The 18154-nt window shown below is 57.3% G+C and overlaps 2 protein-coding genes, 1 long non-coding RNA gene and 1 other non-coding gene across 27 annotated transcripts in view; all 4 read left to right on the forward strand.

Annotated features, from left to right (window-relative positions):
* PHACTR4 (phosphatase and actin regulator 4) overlaps positions 1-3506 on the forward strand; it is a 76602-nt gene extending 73096 nt beyond the window's left edge. For all 23 annotated transcript variants that reach the window (XM_068417589.1, XM_068417588.1, XM_068417597.1 and 20 more), the window contains 3 exons: positions 463-600; positions 1305-1381; positions 2005-3506. In XM_068417589.1, the coding sequence (XP_068273690.1) occupies positions 463-600; positions 1305-1381; positions 2005-2020 (231 nt within the window). In that variant the 3' untranslated portion in view covers positions 2021-3506. The remainder of the gene's footprint in view (positions 1-462; positions 601-1304; positions 1382-2004) is intronic.
* Positions 3507-3809: 303 nt separating this feature from the next.
* Positions 3810-5482, forward strand: LOC137673293 (uncharacterized). Its single transcript, XR_011049710.1, has 4 exons — positions 3810-3849; positions 4070-4104; positions 4532-4577; positions 5159-5482. It is a non-coding gene; the product is annotated as an uncharacterized lncRNA (long non-coding RNA).
* Positions 4210-4414, forward strand: LOC137673355 (small nucleolar RNA SNORA73 family). The gene has a single exon (XR_011049728.1). It is a non-coding gene; the product is annotated as a small nucleolar RNA SNORA73 family (small nucleolar RNA).
* Positions 5483-6276: 794 nt separating the features above from the next.
* On the forward strand, positions 6277-11829 carry RCC1 (regulator of chromosome condensation 1). Of its 2 annotated transcripts, none has more exons than XM_068417884.1 (10): positions 6277-6340; positions 6939-7023; positions 7137-7324; positions 7616-7795; positions 7882-7978; positions 8580-8702; positions 8903-9058; positions 9328-9447; positions 9832-9984; positions 10599-11829. In XM_068417884.1, the coding sequence occupies exons 2-10, from the start codon at positions 6951-6953 to the stop codon at positions 10772-10774; spliced, it is 1266 nt and encodes a 421-aa protein (XP_068273985.1). In that variant the 5' UTR covers positions 6277-6340; positions 6939-6950; the 3' UTR covers positions 10775-11829. The 2 variants fall into 2 exon arrangements, with proteins under 2 accessions (XP_068273985.1, XP_068273987.1); XM_068417886.1 differs by having other exon boundaries at positions 6283-6340; positions 6841-7023.
* Positions 11830-18154: the final 6325 nt, after the last annotated feature.

Below are 18154 nucleotides of genomic sequence, written 5' to 3' on the forward strand. Positions count from 1 at the left end.
GTGTGGGAGAAGCTGAGCAGAGCAACAGTGGCTTTGAGCTATTACGTCCAAGTCACTTGTGGTTGTTACTCATAGCTGGGGAAAAAAAACTTCCCAAGGGCCTGTGGGTATAAAATGTGAGTGTTGCTGAAGCAGGGTATGGGCTTGGTTGGTTTAAGGGTGTCAGGCAGGGCTCACCCTTGCAATGGCTGTTCCCAAACCGTTCCCAAACCCCTCAGTGTCTTCCTTCTCCTTGGCAGTGTGGCCTTGGTTCTGCCCTAGCTTGGCCTTGTGATCCAAACGAGGTTACAGTGGCTGTAAGAGGATTTGCCTGTTCCCTTGCAGGCTGCGAGCAGGACCTAGTAGGATCTGTGGTTCAGGCCCAGTGAGGGAACTGGTTTTAGTTTTGCTCAGGATGCTTCGTCCTGAACTGCTTTGTGGACAAGGCACAAACGAACTTTCTTTGTTCTTGCTGGTGTTCAGCTTAGCCAAAGGCCTACGGTGGCAGAGCTGCAGGCCAGGAAGATCCTGAGGTTTAACGAATACGTAGAAGTAACAGATGCTCAAGACTATGACCGGCGAGCGGATAAGCCATGGACAAAGCTAACGCCAGCTGACAAGGTAACGGGGAGCGCCGTGTCCCCAGACGTGGGGAGGGGACCTAGATCAGGGTGTCCCACGCAAAAGGATGTGAGCCAAGGAGATTTGCTCTGTTCCTTTTGCTTCCCCTCTTCATCTTTCCCTCTGCCACCCCACTGAGCACCACCAGTGTCTCTTCACCCACATGTGCTGTCTCCATCCCTGCTTCCTGCCCTCTCCGCGGTGACGTGGAGCCCGGGCAGGCGTGCTCTGCATGCCAGCGTGGCCTCTGCCTCGGCTTCAGAGTGATATTAAGAGGATGCAAGGTGCAGGGCGTTGGTTGGAGACGTGCTTGCTGTTCCTTGCAGGCTGGGGCAGGCCTAGGCAAGAAGCTGGCAGGGAAGCAATCTGTTCTCGTCTTCCCTGACCGCCTGTGGGTACTGGCCAGCCCTCAGCGTGGAGGCAGATTAAACTCAGCCTAGCGTGAACGGACTGCCAAAGCTGGGGGACGCTGCTGCGAGTCTGAGCTCCTTCCTTTACCGAAGGAGCTGTGGGCCTCAGCCCTGCATATCAAAACTGCTCTCACTCTTCACTGCACCACTGGAAGGTGGTACAGATCAGCCCTGAGCAGGGGTGTTGGAGGTACAGCACCTCCTTATCATGTCTGAGCTCACTTGAGATAGGCGAGAGGGTAATATATGTATGCCCTAGCAGGAGATAAAGAAGATTTCTCCCTCTTCCTGCAGGCTGCCATCCGGAAGGAGCTGAATGAGTTTAAGAGCTGTGAAATGGAAGTCCACGAGGACAGCAAGCAGTTCACAAGGTGAGTGGGACCACATTGCCATCTGAGTCCCAGTCTTGTTGGGAGAGCTGTGCTGCAGGGGGAGTGCTGAGAGGCAAAATGTTAAAACCTTAGAAAAAAAAACTTGTGCCACAGGTGCAGATTTAATGTCCCTTCCTGCCTTGGTGGTGGTGAGTGACTGGAGGAATACCAGACGTGAAGCCAGTGTTTTTTCTCTAAACTGGGGCTTCAATCCTGGGAACTCAAAAGTGTTGACTGGTGGCTGGTTTGAGGGGCATCTGAAACCAGTGTGACCTTGCAGCTGGAGTGTGCTCTTCAGGGGCTAGAGATGTGTGCAGCAGAAGCCACGGCCCCAGAACACCTTGGTAGTTAGCTCAGATATTGTCTGTGAAGTAACCCATGGATCATGGCCCAAGTGATGCTTTTTTTCCCCCTCAATAGTTGCTCTGTGTGGCCGAGATGAGTGTTTGCAGAGCACAAGAGCTTTCTAAGGCAGAGGTGAAATTGTTTGATGTTAACAGCTTCACTGAGGGCTGAGAGGTCAGAGCTAGTTCAGTTTACTCTTTTGGGCCATCTGTAGTGCCTCGGTAACCATTTAACCTGAGTTCCAAAGGTGACATTTGGATGTTTCACTTTGCTTTTAGGTACCATCGACCATAATCTTCCAAGAAGGGGGCAAGAGACCCGGGAGGACTGGAAGTTCTCTGCGTCCCTCTCCTAGGCAATACAGCGAGGGTGGAACCTCGGCTCTTCCAAGATTTGCCTTCAAAACCTATCCAGAAAAGGGCTTTCGGCCAGGGAAGGGGAATCCTGTCTGAATGTAGCATTTCACTGGAACAAATGACGTCTCGAGTGCCATCAGGCTGGAACTGAACACTATACCTCGCGCGGCTCAGCAATACGCCTCTGCTCCGGTGCCAGCGTCCCTGCCAGGAGACCATGCACATGTGAACGAACGGTTTGCTCCTCAGCTCCCTTTCTCAGCCCGGACAGGCCCACTTCTCAGCTGTACAGACTGCTTTTGGGGATGCAACTCCTTTGTTTCCTCCCCCTTATCAAGGGGGGTGGGGAACAAAACCGGCAGCTCCGGTGTTGGAAAGCTGAGGAGTGGAGAGTGGATGTGCTAGGAAGCACGTGTGTATATTAGCTGTGTACAGAGAACCCTGCGCAGATGCTGACCTGGCAGACAACTGACACGTGACTCGTAATTTTTTTTGGTTTTGCTTGTGTCTCTGTCATGTCCTTAATGTCCTGAATCACTACTGACCAACGGTTTGGTATCCTGGAAGGGAATTGTATAGATATTAACATATGCTGCATCTTTTTGTTTAAAAAAAAAAAAAAAAAAAAGAAAAACAAAACCCACAAATGTATAAAACATTCCCTCCCCACTCTCTCACACTTCTTGTGATGTTAACGGATCTTGTCTTGAGATATCTAGGCTTGTTTAACAAATTACAGACCCAGGAGATGACTGTTGCCTTTTTAAAAGTTTTTAATTTGGGGAAGCTGTGAGAGTAGTCAATTCTTTTTATTGTGGCTTCCTCTCAGATGTTTTTTTACTCTCCCAAATCAGGGTGAAATTTGCCTTTTCTCATTTTTACAGCTAAACCTGCTGGAAACTTAATAATGTCACTGTGCGGGTGGAAGGGAGAGGAAGAAGAGGTTTAAAAAGTGACCTTAAGATATTCTTTCTCTTCTGAGAATGATCTCATATTGGTTCTTCCTAAATGTGGGGTTTTTTTCTAAAAAATCTGGTATTGGCCACTGCTGTATCATGCACAAAACCTAACACGTGTGAGATGCCACTTAACGTGACAAAGGGAATATCCGCAGCAGGAGGAGGGTGTGGGAAGGGAGAGGACTTGCCTTGTTCACAAACCTGTCTCCTTTCTTGCTCGGCGTGGGCCAGGCTCTCCCCCCAGTCCCTCTGCACTGTGCCAACACCCAGGCCGGGGCCCAGCACCCTGGGCTGCCCTCACCCCACAGCTGGGGCCTGCCTGCAGGAGATAGCGGGGGCTCTTCCCTCACAGCTTCCCCCCTGTTGTACAGTACGCCTGTAGACTAAATCATTGCGTTGTATATCAGTCTCCTCATCAACAGATTTTAATTATTGAATAAAAGTATTTTAGGATTTTTTTTTTAACTGCTTTTGTGGTGGTGTTTTAAGTGCCTTAGGGGGGAAGAACGGCCCCGCCATGGCCGCCCCTCACGGCAGGCCGCCGCCTTTCCCGCCTGCGCACCGCGCATGCGCCAAGCGCCGCCTCTCCCGCCTGCGCACCGCGCATGCGCTAACCGCTGCCCCCTCGCCACCGCGCACGTCCCACTTTCCCCGCCCACGCCCTCACTCTGCGCACGCGCCGCTTGCCCCGCCCCCTTGCTCCGCGCTCATACGCATGCGCCCTTTAGCCCCGCCCCCTCCCACCCTATAAATACCGCCAAGCGCGTGCAGTCGCTCTCTTTCTTTGCGGCGGGCGGCGGGGCTGCAGGTTGGTGTGATCGCGGCAGGGCCGCGGCCTCCTCCTTCTACACCCTTCCCTCCCCGCCTTCGCTGGAGCGTGGGGTCCCTGCGGCCAGCTGTAGGGACACCACGTCCCTGTTTCCGTGCCGTGCGTGGCCTTCGCTGGGTGCCTGGTGCCGCTGAGCGGACACCCTGGGCCCACACTCCCCTCAGCCGCTCCTCACTGTTTTCTCCTTCTCTTCCCTCAGGCTGTGCTGCCGCCTGCCCTGGCCTCGCCCGCGATGTGAGTATCCCATCTGCGAGCTCTGTGTGACTCGGGGAGCGGAGGAAAGCGGGGACGTGTGTGGGTTTGGGGGTGAAGGCGGCCGCCGTGCTTTAAAACACGACCCCAACGTGGATATCCGGAGAAGTCGCTCTCTCCTGGCTCTGTCCGTGTGGCGCATGGGAGCGTAGGCCTTCGGGCCCGTGACGTACAGTCCCTTTCCACGACGTTGGAGAACAAGCCGGGCCTTGAGCCTGCAGCCTGCATATTCCTACCGCTTCTCTGAGCCCTCGGGCGGTGACGGAGGAGATAAACCATGCGGGAAACAGCTCTGCCACCGCACATGGCTTTGGGGGGGGCGTGGGGGACACGTGCCAGCCTGCACGGCGGGGCAGGGGGAGAAACCCTTGAGCAATTACTTAAAATACCTTTTCTTTATTATTTGCAGTTCTAAACTTGAGAAATTCGAAGTGAGTGGAGCACTGATTTGGAAGGTGAGTAATATTGTACTAATAATGTGTGTAGTTACACGGTTCTCTTAATAGTTTATACTTTAAATAAGCTTGAGCTGTGTCTAAGTGGTTTATGGAAACTGAATTGGATCGGCTTAAAGTAATTGAATACCAATGCAGGCTTAAAAGGCGTTGTTTAACAGCGAAAGCTTAGCTTAGGCATTCCTTAGTTTCTAAGATTTTGTTGGACTGTGGATGGGTGGGGGAAAGAGGCTGATTTCCTGAATCTTCCTAAAGAGCCGGGGGAAAAAGTCCTTGGTGAAGTGGAGGTGAACGGTATTTGTTTGATAAGGTTGGGGATCTTTCATATTAATCAGCCCCAGCAGATTTTTTACCTGCTGCGAAGAAGATTGTGTCATTAATGTGTGTGGTGGAGCACTGGGGTAATACTGGGGGAAGACACGTGGTAGGCACATGTTGAGCTTGCTTAGGACTGGGAACACGTGGCTGGACTTAACCCATTAGTTATGTGATGATCAGGTAATATGCTTGCTGCCAAGTAGAAAGCTTTATTTTTTTTTTGTCCTAATAGCTTTCTTTATTTTTTTTCTAAATGGTTGTAGACACCGATTGTGATGAGATGCTAACGACAGGAAAGAATCCACTTGTCTAGTGGGAGAGGGTGAGTATATTGAGAGTACCGGCCTGAGTAACAACCAGAGGTTGATGCCAGCTGTTGGGGAAGATGTGATCCAGCTCGATGTGGCTTGGAGTGTGGCGAGGACGTTCTGGGGGAAACTAGTACTGGAGGGGTGGCTCCTGGGACGTGGGCAGGAGCAGTGATTTGTGTATGTGTTACCTGAAGTAAATCCTTAAATTATTGATTGTAAACCTGTATCTAGCTGCAGCAGAGAACTAAATAAACTTGACTTTTTGTGCTTGGTGTACATTTCTTTGTGAGTGATGGCTTGGTTAGTCCTGGAATATAAAAGAAATCCTGGACACTCCTGTTGGTGCCTCTCACTTGGTGTCAGAAGTGGGATTCCCGTGTGCTAATCATGTGTCCTTTGTGGAGTGGGATGGTGAGAGGTGCAGAAACTCCTCTCAAACCCATGTTATTAAATAAAGTGTTAAAACACAGATTAATGAGCAGCTGGCTGGCTGTCCTGCCCTCACCCCACCTCAAACCCGAAGGGAAAAGCTCAGGCAGGGGATGTGCGTCAGCTCATCAAGCGTATGCCTGGAGTAACTGATGAAGATGTGGTTGTGCCCCTCGGGGGGGGGGGGGCGTTTCAGGCTCCAGGAGTGGCACGGGCACACCAGGACTAGGATGTGCTTAGAGGAGGGTCCATGGGGCTGGGCTGTGAGCCTGGCGTGTGATTGGGAACTTGATTTCTGTAAAAACCAGGGCTGTTGTGTGGCAAAGGGACGGTGGAGGTGTGGGGCAGCCGGAGGGGGGGGTGCAGCATTAGCTGGAGGAGAACTGATGGAGGGGGCGGGGGGGGGTGTGTGGAAAAGGCTCATCACGTTGGGTAAGAGACAGGAATCGCTGCTGCAGGCAGGACTCGGTGCTGCCCATACTGCCCCCTGCCCGCATTGCCCCCCATGCCCGCACTGCCCCCCTCCCCGCACTGCCCCCCCGCCCGTACTCCCGGCCCTGCCCGCGGAGCCGCCGGCCGGCAGGGGGCGCTGTGCCCAGCCCGGGGGCCGCTCTGCCCCCGCGCATGCGCAGTGACGGAGCGCGGCGGCGGCCCGGCCGGCGGCGGAGCGGCGGTGGGAGCGCGGCGCGGCCCCGGGGGCGGCAGGTGGAGAGCGGAGGGGGAGAGGGGGACGGGGCGAGGGAGTGGGGGCGTCCCGCCGAGCCCCGGCCCGCCCTCGGTGCGTCCGGCCGCTGCGGCGAGCGGCAGCCGGCGAGAGGAAAGGCCGGGCCGGGCCGCGGGGCCTGCGCGGCCCCACGTGAGGCGGCGGGGGGGGGGGGGGGGGGGGCGGGGGATTCAAACGGCCGGGGGGGGGGGGAAGTGACGTAAGGTGGCCCACGCGGGTCGTGGGGCCGGGTACCGGCACGGCTCGGTCCGGGGGGAAGCTCTCGGCGTGCTCCTTCCCCCCGCGTGGTCCTGCGTGGGGTGGGGAGTACGTGGGCCCCGGCGCTGGGGAGGGCAGGCCCGGGGCTGGAGCCCTCCCTTGCCTGGTGGAGGGGCTTCCCCTTGCGTGAGAGTGGGCAAAACACGCAAAAAAACCCCTATGTTTTTCCGAAGTTGGGGCGGAGATGGGTGCTCAAATCCTAATTCAGTCACTGGTCCCTCAGGAGATCCACGGTGATTTTAGAGTAGAAGGGGAGAAAAAGACCCCAAACAACTGACAGCGCCGTGGGTGACCCCCTGACAGGGCGTCTTTGGTGTTTAGATCCGAGGCACCATGCCAGGGAAACGCACTGCGAAGAAGACCCCGGTGCCAGATGAAGAGTCTTCTGGAAGGAAGAAGGTTAAAGGTAAGAATAAATCCCTGGGAGTTTTCCCTCCCCGTTCCCCAGGACCAGCTTTAATGGAAGGGTTGTTCCCCCTGTATGTTATATACATTATTTATCCCCCTTCTGCCCCGCAGTTTGTCACCCGTCCCACCGGACGCAGCCCGGCCTGGTGCTGACGCTGGGGCAGGGGGATGTCGGTCAGCTGGGCCTGGGGGAGGACGTGATGGAGAGGAGGAGGCCGGCGCTGGTGCCGCTGCCGGAGATGATGGTGCAGGTGGAAGCTGGAGGGATGCACACAGTGTGCCTCAGCCAGACGGGAAAAGTGAGTGCAGCGTGAAGGGGGCAGCGTGGAAGGGGCGTGGGGAGGCTGAGCCGCACTTCCCCGCAAGCTCGGGGACGTGTCCTGGCGCAGGGGGGCTGAATCGGACCCTGCTCTGCCCAGACGTGTAGCTCATTCCAGCTCCGGAGATGAGCATGGTCTCCTTGCCATGGACCACAACATTTTAGGGGGTCAAGGGGATAATTCAGCCCAGTGGGTCTGTGTCCCATGGCTTCCCAGTCAACCTCTTGCCTCTCTGGGTCCCATCCTGACCATCTCGCTCTCTATCTGCAGATCTACACCTTTGGCTGCAACGATGAAGGCGCCCTCGGGCGCGACACCTCGGCGGAAGGGTCAGAGACCATGCCGGGGCTGGTGGAGCTGCAGGAAAAGGTGGTGCAGGTCTCTGCAGGGGACAGTCACACGGCCGCGCTGACGGAGGATGGCAGGGTTTTTGTCTGGGGCTCTTTCCGGGTATGTTGGTTTCTCGGGACGCCGGAAGCTCTGCTGATAGTTGCTGCTTCTGCGACTCATGTCCCCGCGTCTGTGTCTCCCCCCAGGATAACAACGGGGTGATCGGCTTGCTGGAGCCCATGAAGACGAGCTCCGTTCCCGTGCTGCTCCAGCTCAGTGCACCCATCGTTAAAATTGTCTCAGGTGAGCAAGGTCCCGGCGTGCGTGTGGGTCAGGCTGGTGCACGAGGCTGTTGCAACCCTCGGGAGACGGTGAAGGTCCAGAAGGTCCATGTCCTTTCCCTCCCTCTTGGCTGCTCCGAGCCAAGTACGAGGGTGTGCTTGCTCTCCTCTAGCTCCTGAGAGAACAGGCCTTGTGTCTCTCCTAGCCCCAATGATGTTGTTAATATTTGACCCAATCTGATGTAAAATGCCTTACAAGAGTGCCCTAACTGTGGCCCCGTGGGGTCAAAGCCCTCACCCTCTTCTACACTTGAGAAAGCTGAGCAGAGCAGCCAGAGAACTCATCCAGGGCTCAGGTGAGGCTGGGGGGGCTCCTGTGCCCCTAAACCTTCCCAGAGGAACTTCTTTGGAGCTTCAGTTGGGGAATTGGGATCAGGAAGAGCGAGATCCTGGGGTTTTAAGTTGTGCCAGAAGCTGGTGTCAAGGTACCTGGTGCTGGAAACCCCACTGAATTCTAGAAAGCTGGGACAGCTGGGGTGTACGTGTGGGATCTCAGCCCCTGGGTCTTGCTGGGTTCCTGGGGGATGTGGAACGTGACTCCTGCTTCCCTCCTCTCCTCCCAGGGAATGACCACTTGGTGATGCTGACGGTGGACGGTGACCTCTTCACGTGCGGCTGCGGCGAGCAGGGCCAGCTGGGGAGAGTGCCGGCGCTCTTTGCCAACCGAGGAGGAAGGAAGGGGCTGCGTGAGTTGCTTTGGTGCTCGGAGGCGGGCGGTGCTGCGTCCTGCGGCCCCAGCTCTGCGCTGTGCAGAGGAGCAAAGAGACCCAGTCTCTTCCCAAGGGCTTGTGTGTAAATCGGTTGCTTGGATTCAGTGAGCTGGATCTTAGAGGGGATGGAAAGGGTGTAAATCACTAGACTTTGACGCCTTGTCTCCTGCCCCCAGAGCGCCTGCTGGTCCCCCAGCGCGTCCCTGTCAGAGGCAAAGGCAACAGAGGCAAAATGCGCTTCCAGGACGCCTTTTGTGGGGCTTATTTCACCTTCGCCGTCACGCGGGAGGGACACATCTACGGATTCGGCCTCTCCAACTACCACCAGCTGGGTGAGCTTGCTTACGTCCCTCCACATCTCCTGCCTGCTTTGGTCTGACTGGGGACTTCCTGGTCCTGTGCTGCCCTGGTCTGGTGGGAGGATGCTGCTGGGCACCCCAGATCCTGAACACCAAGCACCCACTGAAATCTGATTTCAGGGGGGCTGTGGTAGTCTCTGGTGGGGTGAACCCCAGGGTGGATGGCTCAGTGCCGGTGCCTGGCCTGGGCTGTCCATGCCCACAGACCTGATCTGCCTGCGTTTGTGTGTCCCTCCCCGCAGGGACCCAGGGCACCGAGCCCTGCTTCTCCCCACAGAACCTGACGTGCTTCAAGAACTCCACCAAGTCCTGGGTCGGCTTCTCCGGCGGGCAGCACCACACGGTGTGCGTCGACTCGGAGGGTGAGCGCTGGTGTGACAAGAGGGCTGGGAGCCACACAAAGTGGGGCAGGGGGGACTCCCACGACCCTCTTCCCATCTGGGGCGGTATTGGGGTGAGGGTGACGTGCTGGAGCCCTCCAAGTCCTCGGTGTTCAAGGCAACAAGGGTGGCATGAATTTGCAGTGACGGGCAGGGAGGATGACAGGAACCCAGAATCACTAGTGATTTTGGGGAGCTCCAGGGTGTCTTATCCCACCCTGCACCTCCTGGTTGGGATCTAGGGTGTGGTAGGAAGGAGTTGATGCTCCTCCAGGAGCCAGACCAGGGGGAGAGGGTCCAGCTATGGCCTGCTGCGGGCTTCTGCCCACCTCGAGTCACCTCTCCTGTGCGTGTGTTGTGCTCCAGGTAAAGCCTACAGCCTGGGCAGGGCAGAGTACGGCCGGCTGGGCCTGGGTGCCGGGGCGGAGGAGAAGAGCACGCCCACGGTCATCCCGGAGCTCCCCAGCATCTCTTCCGTCGCGTGCGGCGCATCGGTGGGCTACGCCGTGAGCAGTGACGGTGAGTGCGGGGGGCCTCCATGGGGTTGGGAACGCTGCACCATGTACCCCCCCACCCCTCATCCCTCCACCTTGGCCCCCCCAGATCCACCCTGCCCCACACACCATCACACGCTGCTGGCTGGGTCGGGACTGGAGCCAGGTCCTGGTGCGGATGCAGCCCCTGCCAAACACCCAGCCCAGGGGCAGCTGGGCAGCAGCTGCTCAAATATTTTTGTGGGCCCTTGGCAGCAAGGTTCGTAACAGGGTGTTGACCAGGAGGGGGTCGTTGGCCTGCTGGTCCCTTCTCTGCACCCTGAACTCCAGCTGTCACGAGACCTCCGTGCTCTGGTGCTGCGCCTGCTTGTCCGTGGCCTCTGCAGCCCGTGGCTGTGGGAAGGAGGGTTTGTAGTGGGATGATGGATTTGGTTTCCTCCCCGGGGGCGAAACGCTGCCTTGGCTGTGGGATGAAACGCCTCTTTGAGTTGCTCCTCTTCCTCCTGCCTGCGTCTCTGGCACCCATTGCTTGTCCCCCTGCCCGGGTGTGAAGTCCCCTGGGGTTTGGCTGCTGGGTCCCCTTCCTACCCCATCCTGCAGCCACTTGCAAGTCAAAACTTGGCGTCACCTCCGTTGCAGGACGAGCGTTCGCCTGGGGCATGGGCACCAACTACCAGCTGGGCACAGGGGAGGAGGACGACGTCTGGAGCCCCGTGGAGATGACGGGCAAGCAGCTGGAAAACCGCACAGTCCTGGCCGTGTCCAGCGGCGGCCAACACACGGTGCTGCTGGTCAAGGACAAGGAGCTGAGTTGATGAAGTGACGCCGCGCAGCCGAGCCCAGCGGGATCGCAGGACCCGCGCACACACCCCCACCTTCCACCCCGACTGGGCGACCAGTTTCCAGCTCCGATCTCGTGGGGAGGGTGGGAGGCTCCCGGCGCCGGGCCCGGCAGCGCCTGCGTGGCTGGAGCAGGGCTCTTCAGGGGTGCTCGTGGTTTCTCCCTGCAAGCGTGTGTCTGTCTTCCCGTGGTGCCCGGTGCTCTGTCAGCTCCCCCGGGTCGGCGTGGTCCTAAACTGGTCCCAGCGCTGTGGCTGGGTGGGGTTTCCACTTCTCATCTGGTTGTTTTTTTTTTAATAATTCTTGGCCTGACAAAGCTGCGGGGCTTGTTCTTCACTACACCAAAGGGTTTGGGCATCAGGCTTCCTGAGGTCCTTGTGTTCCCCATCTCTGGGTGCTCCTCCATCCCCTTAACCCCAACATTTTGTACCTCTCTGACTCGGATTTGTCTGCTGCCGCCACCAAACCCCTCTGGGCTCGTGCTGGCTGACCCCTCAGCTCCCGGGGAGCTCCCTCCTCACTCCCAACGCTCGCAGCTGCGCTGGGGAGATGCTGCCGGGAGCCTGCGAGCGGCAACGCCGCTGGACGATGGCCTGTGCTGTGCACAGAGCTGTGGCTGCTGGAAAAGGGGGGTCCTGCCTCCCACCCATCACCACCTACAGACCTGAGCCAACCCCCCGGCAGCGAGGCCGCAGCCGCTGCTTTGGGCAGTCCCAGCCGCTCTCATCGGAAACCCAACAAAATCCATCCCACGGGTGGGGACTTTGTTCTTTTAATTTTTTTCCTCTTTCCTTTGCTGAGGAAGGGACTTCATTTGCTGGTAGGGCCTTGCTGAGAAGACGACCAAACCCCAGCTATGCATCGAATCGCTCAGAAACGGGGCTCCCTCCTCCCCATCGCCTCCAGTCTCGGTCCAACTGGGCTCGCTCCCTGCGCCTGGCCTGCCCCGGCTTCTCTTTCCGTGCTGCCTTCCAGGTACCTGGACTGAGAGGGGGGTTTGCCAAGAATTTTATATGTTAAGTTATAGCAATAGGGGGAAACAGGGGGTGTGTGTGCAGGGTGGGGGGGGCTGGGGCTTGTACAATGGCTGAGAATAGGTTGAATTTTTTTTTAAAAAGAAAATGTAAAGTATTTTGGTTGATTCATTGAGGAAGAGAGGGGAAAAAAAACCTGTTAATCTTTTAACATTTGGAATAAACTGAGTTTTGATAAAACCAGGGGGTTTTTCCTGTGGTTCAGAGTGGTGGGCAGCCCTCCTCCCGTGGGCAAATGCTCTGGGATCACGTCTGAGGGTGCTCCTGTCCCCTCCTGCCACCCCTCTCCGTAAACTCTGCCACGTTCCTGTCCCCGAGCTGCCACGGGAGCCACGCTGCCAGCTGAGCTTTGGCATCTGCACCGGGGTGGCCCCAGGGAGGGGAGCCCAGCACTGAGCAGGGGCTCAGCATCCTTCAGCCGGCGCTCAAGGGGCACATGGGGATGGACTTGGGGACACCTTGGCCTCCTGCCACCCCTGGGACCAGTCCTCTGTGGCCGTGGCGCTTGGGGACAGGTCGAGATGGGTGCCTGCTCTGTAGGGCTGCGGGGCCACCCTTGGGTGCTGCCGTGGTCCCAGCCTGGCCATGGCCTTGTCCGGTGCCATACGTGGGTGTGCGTGTGTGCAGTTGTGGGACACAGCCACGGGATGGCAGCAGGGGAAGGCGCTGGGGACCGCTGGCCTGGGGAAAGGTCCCCATGGGACCCTCCCTGTCCCCATGAGACCCTCCCTGTCCCCATGAGACCCCTGTTCCTGCCATATTTGGGCCTCCAGAGCCACAGCTGAGCCCCCCAGCACGGCTGGAAGGTGCCTTGGCACGTCGGAGCTGAGCTGGACTCGTGTGTGCTCCAGCTCAGAGACTGGCACCAAGGGAGCGAATTTCCACATCCTGGTGTGACCGGAGCCCCCGGTGTCTGTTCACTCTTAATTAGTTTGGGAGGGAGCAGGTTCCTTAATGAGCCTCCGGCTGGGGATGAGCTTTGGGCAGGTGGCTGGTGGGTACCGGTGGCCTCTTGCCTCCGCTGCTCCCACATCTTTAGGGCTGGGGAAGGACGAGCTTTGACTTTATAAAGTAACGTAGAGCGGGTGGGGGTCCAGCAAAAAATAACCCACCCCACCCTGAGCTGCTTTGCCCCCCTTTTTCCAAGCCCACTGATGCCACCGTGCCACAGACGACTCTGCAAAGTCCTGCTTTGGTGGCCGCTTTCCACGTGTCTTCTCACCCTTCACTTTGAACCTCGACGACCTATTTATAGCTGAGAAATGCAGAGAGACTTAATGAAGGGAGATGTGGGACTGCTCCGGCATCGGGGCGATGCTGACGAGCCACAGTGGCTGCTGGGGTTGGAAGAGCAGCTTCTCGGGGCTCCCAGTGCTCGGGTGGAAGGAGGCGGCTCCGGCCCCGGCTGGGTTGGGGTTGGGGTTGGAGGCAGGCGGGTTAAAGTGCCAGTTAAGCTGGGTGTGGGGTTTGGGATTTGAGGTGTGGGGTTTGGTGCGATGCCTGGGGGGTGTGGATGCCTGCTGAAGAGGGTAAGGGCTCTGTAGAGGGGATGTCCTGTTCGAAACCCCACAGAAATGATTTTAGGAAGGACAAAACTCGCCCTGAAGAGGGCTGGAGCCCCCCGAGTCCTTGCTGCCAGCACGGAGGGGAAGGGGACGCGCGGAGCAGCCGGGGAGGGACCCGAGGGACCCGACCAGCCTGGCCCAGGCACCACGTCCCCAGGCGGTCGCCTCGGGAACACCCTTACGGAGGCGTTGGCTCGTGCTGGTCCTGCCCAACCACCTCCTCCCCATTTTCCCTACAGTGTGAGCCAGGAACCCCCATCCCAGTGCTCCCAGTGCTCCCAGTTGTTCCCCATCCCCTTCGCATGGGCAGGTTTTTGCATCCCGCCCCCAGGTTTGGGCAATTTCTTGTAGCACGAGCAGGACCGGGGTTGGTGGTACCACCCTGTGTGGTTCCCCCCCAAGGAGCTGATGCAATTCCCTCCTCCAGCTCCTGCAGCCAGGGCCAAAACCCCGATCGTTCCCAAATGGGATGGGATCATTCCCATCCACCCGTCCTCGAGGGGCTGCTCCTGGGAAGGGGAAAACATCCTCTGGTGAGGAGGGAGCGTGTTGGTATTTTCAAGGAAAAGGGGGAAAAAAAGGGGCTGGGGAGAACAATAGGGTTTAAAATATTCAGGGCGGATGAATCAGCCCTCATTGCCTTGGGAGCCAGAGTGACACTTCAATGGGAAGGTGATGGAAATCGGGGGAAGGATGAGCCCCCACATGGGGGGGGAGAGGGTGGGCGAAGGAAAACGGCGTAATTGAGGAAAGGGAAACGTCTCATTAACGAGGTTTTTGCGGCGACGGAGCGAGGCGGTGGCGTTTTGGGGGATGAGGAGGAGGAATTTGGGTCCTGTGGTGGGGTCTGGTTGGACCCCAGCTGTGCCAGGGCCTGTCTGGGTGCACGGCGGAGGTTTTCCACCGCGGGCACAGCCAGACCCTTCCTCATTCCGGGGGTTCCCCCGTCGGTGGCTCCGACCCTGCGCTCCCTGTCCCCGTCTGTTGCTATTTGAAGTGCGTAAAAAGCTTTTAATTTACAGATAAAAAGGTGGGAACGTGGGATTTGGGGCTTTAGCATCCGCGGAGGATGAGCTCTGGTGGTGTGAAGCTCTTTTGTCTCCAGAATAAAAGCACTTTGTGTTGTCTGAGCGATGGGCGGGGGGTTTTTTCCCCTTATTTTTTTAACGTGTTGCTTTTTTGGATATAAAATATTACCTGTGCGATGCTCCTGCAGGATCTGCCGGGAGGGAATCGTGTCTTCAAGAGGGTTTGGGGGATACTGAGTTGATTTCTTGTCCTCCTTTTCCTGTCTTGAAGAGGAAACGAGCTTTAATTATGGCCAAGCTTTGGGAACTGACTAATTAACCAGCCTGCTGCAGCGAGTCGGGTCGCTCAGATCTTTAATGAGGGGTCTGCAAAGGAAGGAGGGAGTTGGGTCATTGCGCCGGGCAGTTTCGCCTCCCTGAGTGTTGTCATTAAGGCTGGGAAGCTGACCAGTATATCCCAGTGTAACTGGGGTGTGTGATGGGCTGGGGTGGCTGCTGGTAGAGGAACATGTTGGGTCAACGAGTCAAGAAGCGTCTCGTCAGGGGTGAGAGCCTGAACCCACCCCGGGCTGCTCTGGAGCGAGGGTGGTGGGAGGTATCGCCCGCGTCCTCACCGAGAAAGTCAGATTTACTCATTTGCATATGCATAATAATGCTTGTAATTTTATTATTAATCAGCAGAAGTGATAAATACTTTAAAATCCAAATTCTCATTAAGCAGGAGTGGAGTTACAGGCTCCAACGCCCCTTTCTGTTGCATTTTTCACTAAATCCTCATTTGCATTTAAATTACAAATGTAATTCGGGCCGGGGTTTGAGCTGCTGGGTTATTAAAATAAAACTAGAACTTGACGACCAGCATCGGTGCGGTGCAAAGGCTGTTGGTTACCTGGGCGTGGAAAATCACCTCAGCTAAAGGGACTCAGGGCTGGATGAAGGTGGGTTTTTTTCCCAGTACAAGAGAGTTTTTAAAACTTGAATTTTGCGGTAATTCTTCTCAAAAACACCACCCTGAGCAGGACCCTGCTCATTGTCAGTGCCTGAGAGGCAAAGGAGTGCTGGAAGCTGCTTGTTACCTCTTATTTTATTTATTTTCTTTTTTTAGAAAGCGCAGTTCCTACACAGAAATGCATCGACAGCCCCAAAATCGCCAGGGCTGGAGCTGGAAATATTGGCTGAAGCACTTGGCGACGTCCCGGTCGGTGCTCGAGCTCCGTCACACACAGAGTAGCGGGGGGTGGGATGGGGCGATCTGGGGGGTCACTTTAATTTCACACAGCTATAGACAGAGAGGTACATCTATATTTATATATAAGTGTCCAGCGGGTGCCCTCGGAGCATCCCGGCCGTGGCACGGCTCTGTGTGGGCACACAGAAGCTCCCAGCGGTGTTGCCCTGGGTCAGGACTTGACACCAGTTTCCCAGCCCAAACGAGGGGCTGGTGGAGCTGGTTTTTGGGCGGGTGCTGCTGGAAGGGGCAGGCGGGTGATGCTCTGGGTCCGTGTCATCGCGAGGGCTCCAGCGCAGCGTCCCCTTTTCCCCAGGAATATTCTTTTTTATTTTAATTCAGCAAAACCTCAGCGAAGTGATGCCACGGTCCCCGCTGCCTCCTGGGCTCCCAGCTCCGCCCGAGCGCGGCTGCGTTTAAAAAATAATGACCTGAAGCCTCGTCACCCGCTTTAAGGCCGTTGCAGGTGCATCTCCCAGGGTTGGGCAGGTGGAACTAAGGCCACGTGGGGTGGGAGTCGGGGCGATGAGCTTTGTGGGGTGACCGAGCTGCCCGCAGAGTCCTGAGCCAACCCGCAGCCCCCCGGCACTCGCGGCTCGGTGCCCCCCACCACGATGGCGTGTCCTTGAAGGGGAAGAGGTGCCCCGTCCCCAGGTGATGGGGTTTCCCCTCCTCTGTGTCCCCCAGTTCCTTCACCGCTGCGGTTGGAGACGCTGCTCTCTTTCATGCCCTCCATCACGTGGTCGGTATTTCTAGGGGACACTGAGGCACAGGCTAAGGTGGGTTAAAGAGATCAATGACGTTGGGTCATCGCATTTTTGGGGTTACCCCCCAAACTGAGATATCAAGCTGGAATTCAGCTGCATGCTGAAGCCTGGAGTGAAACCCAAGATATCCTGGTCCACAGTGTGGGACATCCCACCCTTGCCAGGACATCCCACCCTTGCCGGGACCTCCCACTCCTGCCAGGACATCCCACCCTTGCCGGGACATCCCACCCTTGCCAGGACCTCGGCCATGGACCAGCTCCAAACCAAGACCTTTCCCAGCACATGTCACTGAGGGTTTTGCCCCCAGGCTGGGTGGAGGTGGAGAGCTGAAGGCTGGTCTCCAACAACTTCTGGACACCTTCTCATGGAAGGTCTCTCTTCTCATGGAGCTGAAGCTCAGCCTCATGGGATCCTGGGGGTTTTCCCCCAATTCCTGCCCCGGAGCCCATCCTGCTCGCCCTCCCGCACCCACGAACAGCCGGGCTTGTGGCAGCAGGGGATGAGCAGCCCAAGCGTGGCTCTCCAGTGGCCCAGGACTCCATGGGTGCCTGCAAAGGGATCCTGAGGAGCCCTGGCTGGGAGCTGGAGATGTTCGGGCTGATACACCACTGAGCGAGAGGCTTTTGCTCAGGGCGCAGGTGGACGAGGAGGATCTCTCGCGCGCTCCGGCAGCGATTGATTTGAGATCCAAAGGGGCGATTTCACCCTGTTTGGTTCCTTTGAAAGAGAAATTGGGTTTGGCTGCCTGGGCAGCTCTGCCCTCCTAATGGGGAGGCTGCAACTTCCACAGGCTCCGGAGAAAGGTGGGGCTGGTGAGGAGAGGTAATGACCTTCATTAGGCTAAATTGATGCAACTGGAAAAACCAGAGACGCAACCCAGGCTCTCCACGCAGCCCCCGAGCCCCAGGTGCAGCCGGGCGCTCGCCTGCTTCCTCCAGCTGCATCAATTTGTCCACTAAATGCTATTACAGCTCCCTCCCAGCCACCTCCTCCTCCTCCTCCTCCTCCTCCTCCTCCTCCTCCTCCTCCTCCTCCTCCTCTGCCAGTTTGACCTCCTGGACACAGCCACAGCGGTGGGAAGGTGAGAGGAAGGAAAAGTTGCAGCTCCTGGATGCTGCTCGGGGCTGGTGGGGGTGATTTGGGGAGCACAAGGCTGGGAGGACCTTGTCATGGGTCACCGTTGAGGGGCAGGTAAAGTGGTCCCGAGGTCCCTGGCCGGTGGCTCCTGCAGGATACACTGCCTTGGAGCTCGGCCGCTTCCTCGGAGGGATGGCTGCTCCACCCGGATGAGTGCTGGGCGATGGAATCCCCAAACCTCTGCTTCTCACGGGCTGCAGGGTCCTTTTTTGGCACACAAAGCGCTTGCACTTGCGCTGGGGAATTTGGCAATGATGGTGATGTTTTTCCCATCTTCTACTAAAAAAAAACTCCTGTGAGAAACTCCTCAGGTCCCTACATCTGCTCCCGCAATGAGATCTTTCTTGGGCTTCATGTCTTTGGAGGCAGATGGGTGAGGAGCGGTTCCCCGTCACCCTGATGGATGCTGGGGGCATTTGGCATCGGCACATGGACACGGGGTGAGCTTGGGACGTGCCCTGCTCTGTCCCACCACTCATCCCCTGACCGTATCCATGTTCCCACCATCACACCCGTGTCCAGGCTGCAGTCAGAGGTCTTTAAATAATACAGGAATGACATTGACAGTAGAAAGTTCTCTGGGGCCTGTCCTG

This window comes from Nyctibius grandis, chromosome 24, assembly GCF_013368605.1.
Source record: "Nyctibius grandis isolate bNycGra1 chromosome 24, bNycGra1.pri, whole genome shotgun sequence".
Lineage (NCBI taxonomy): Eukaryota > Metazoa > Chordata > Aves > Nyctibiiformes > Nyctibiidae > Nyctibius > Nyctibius grandis.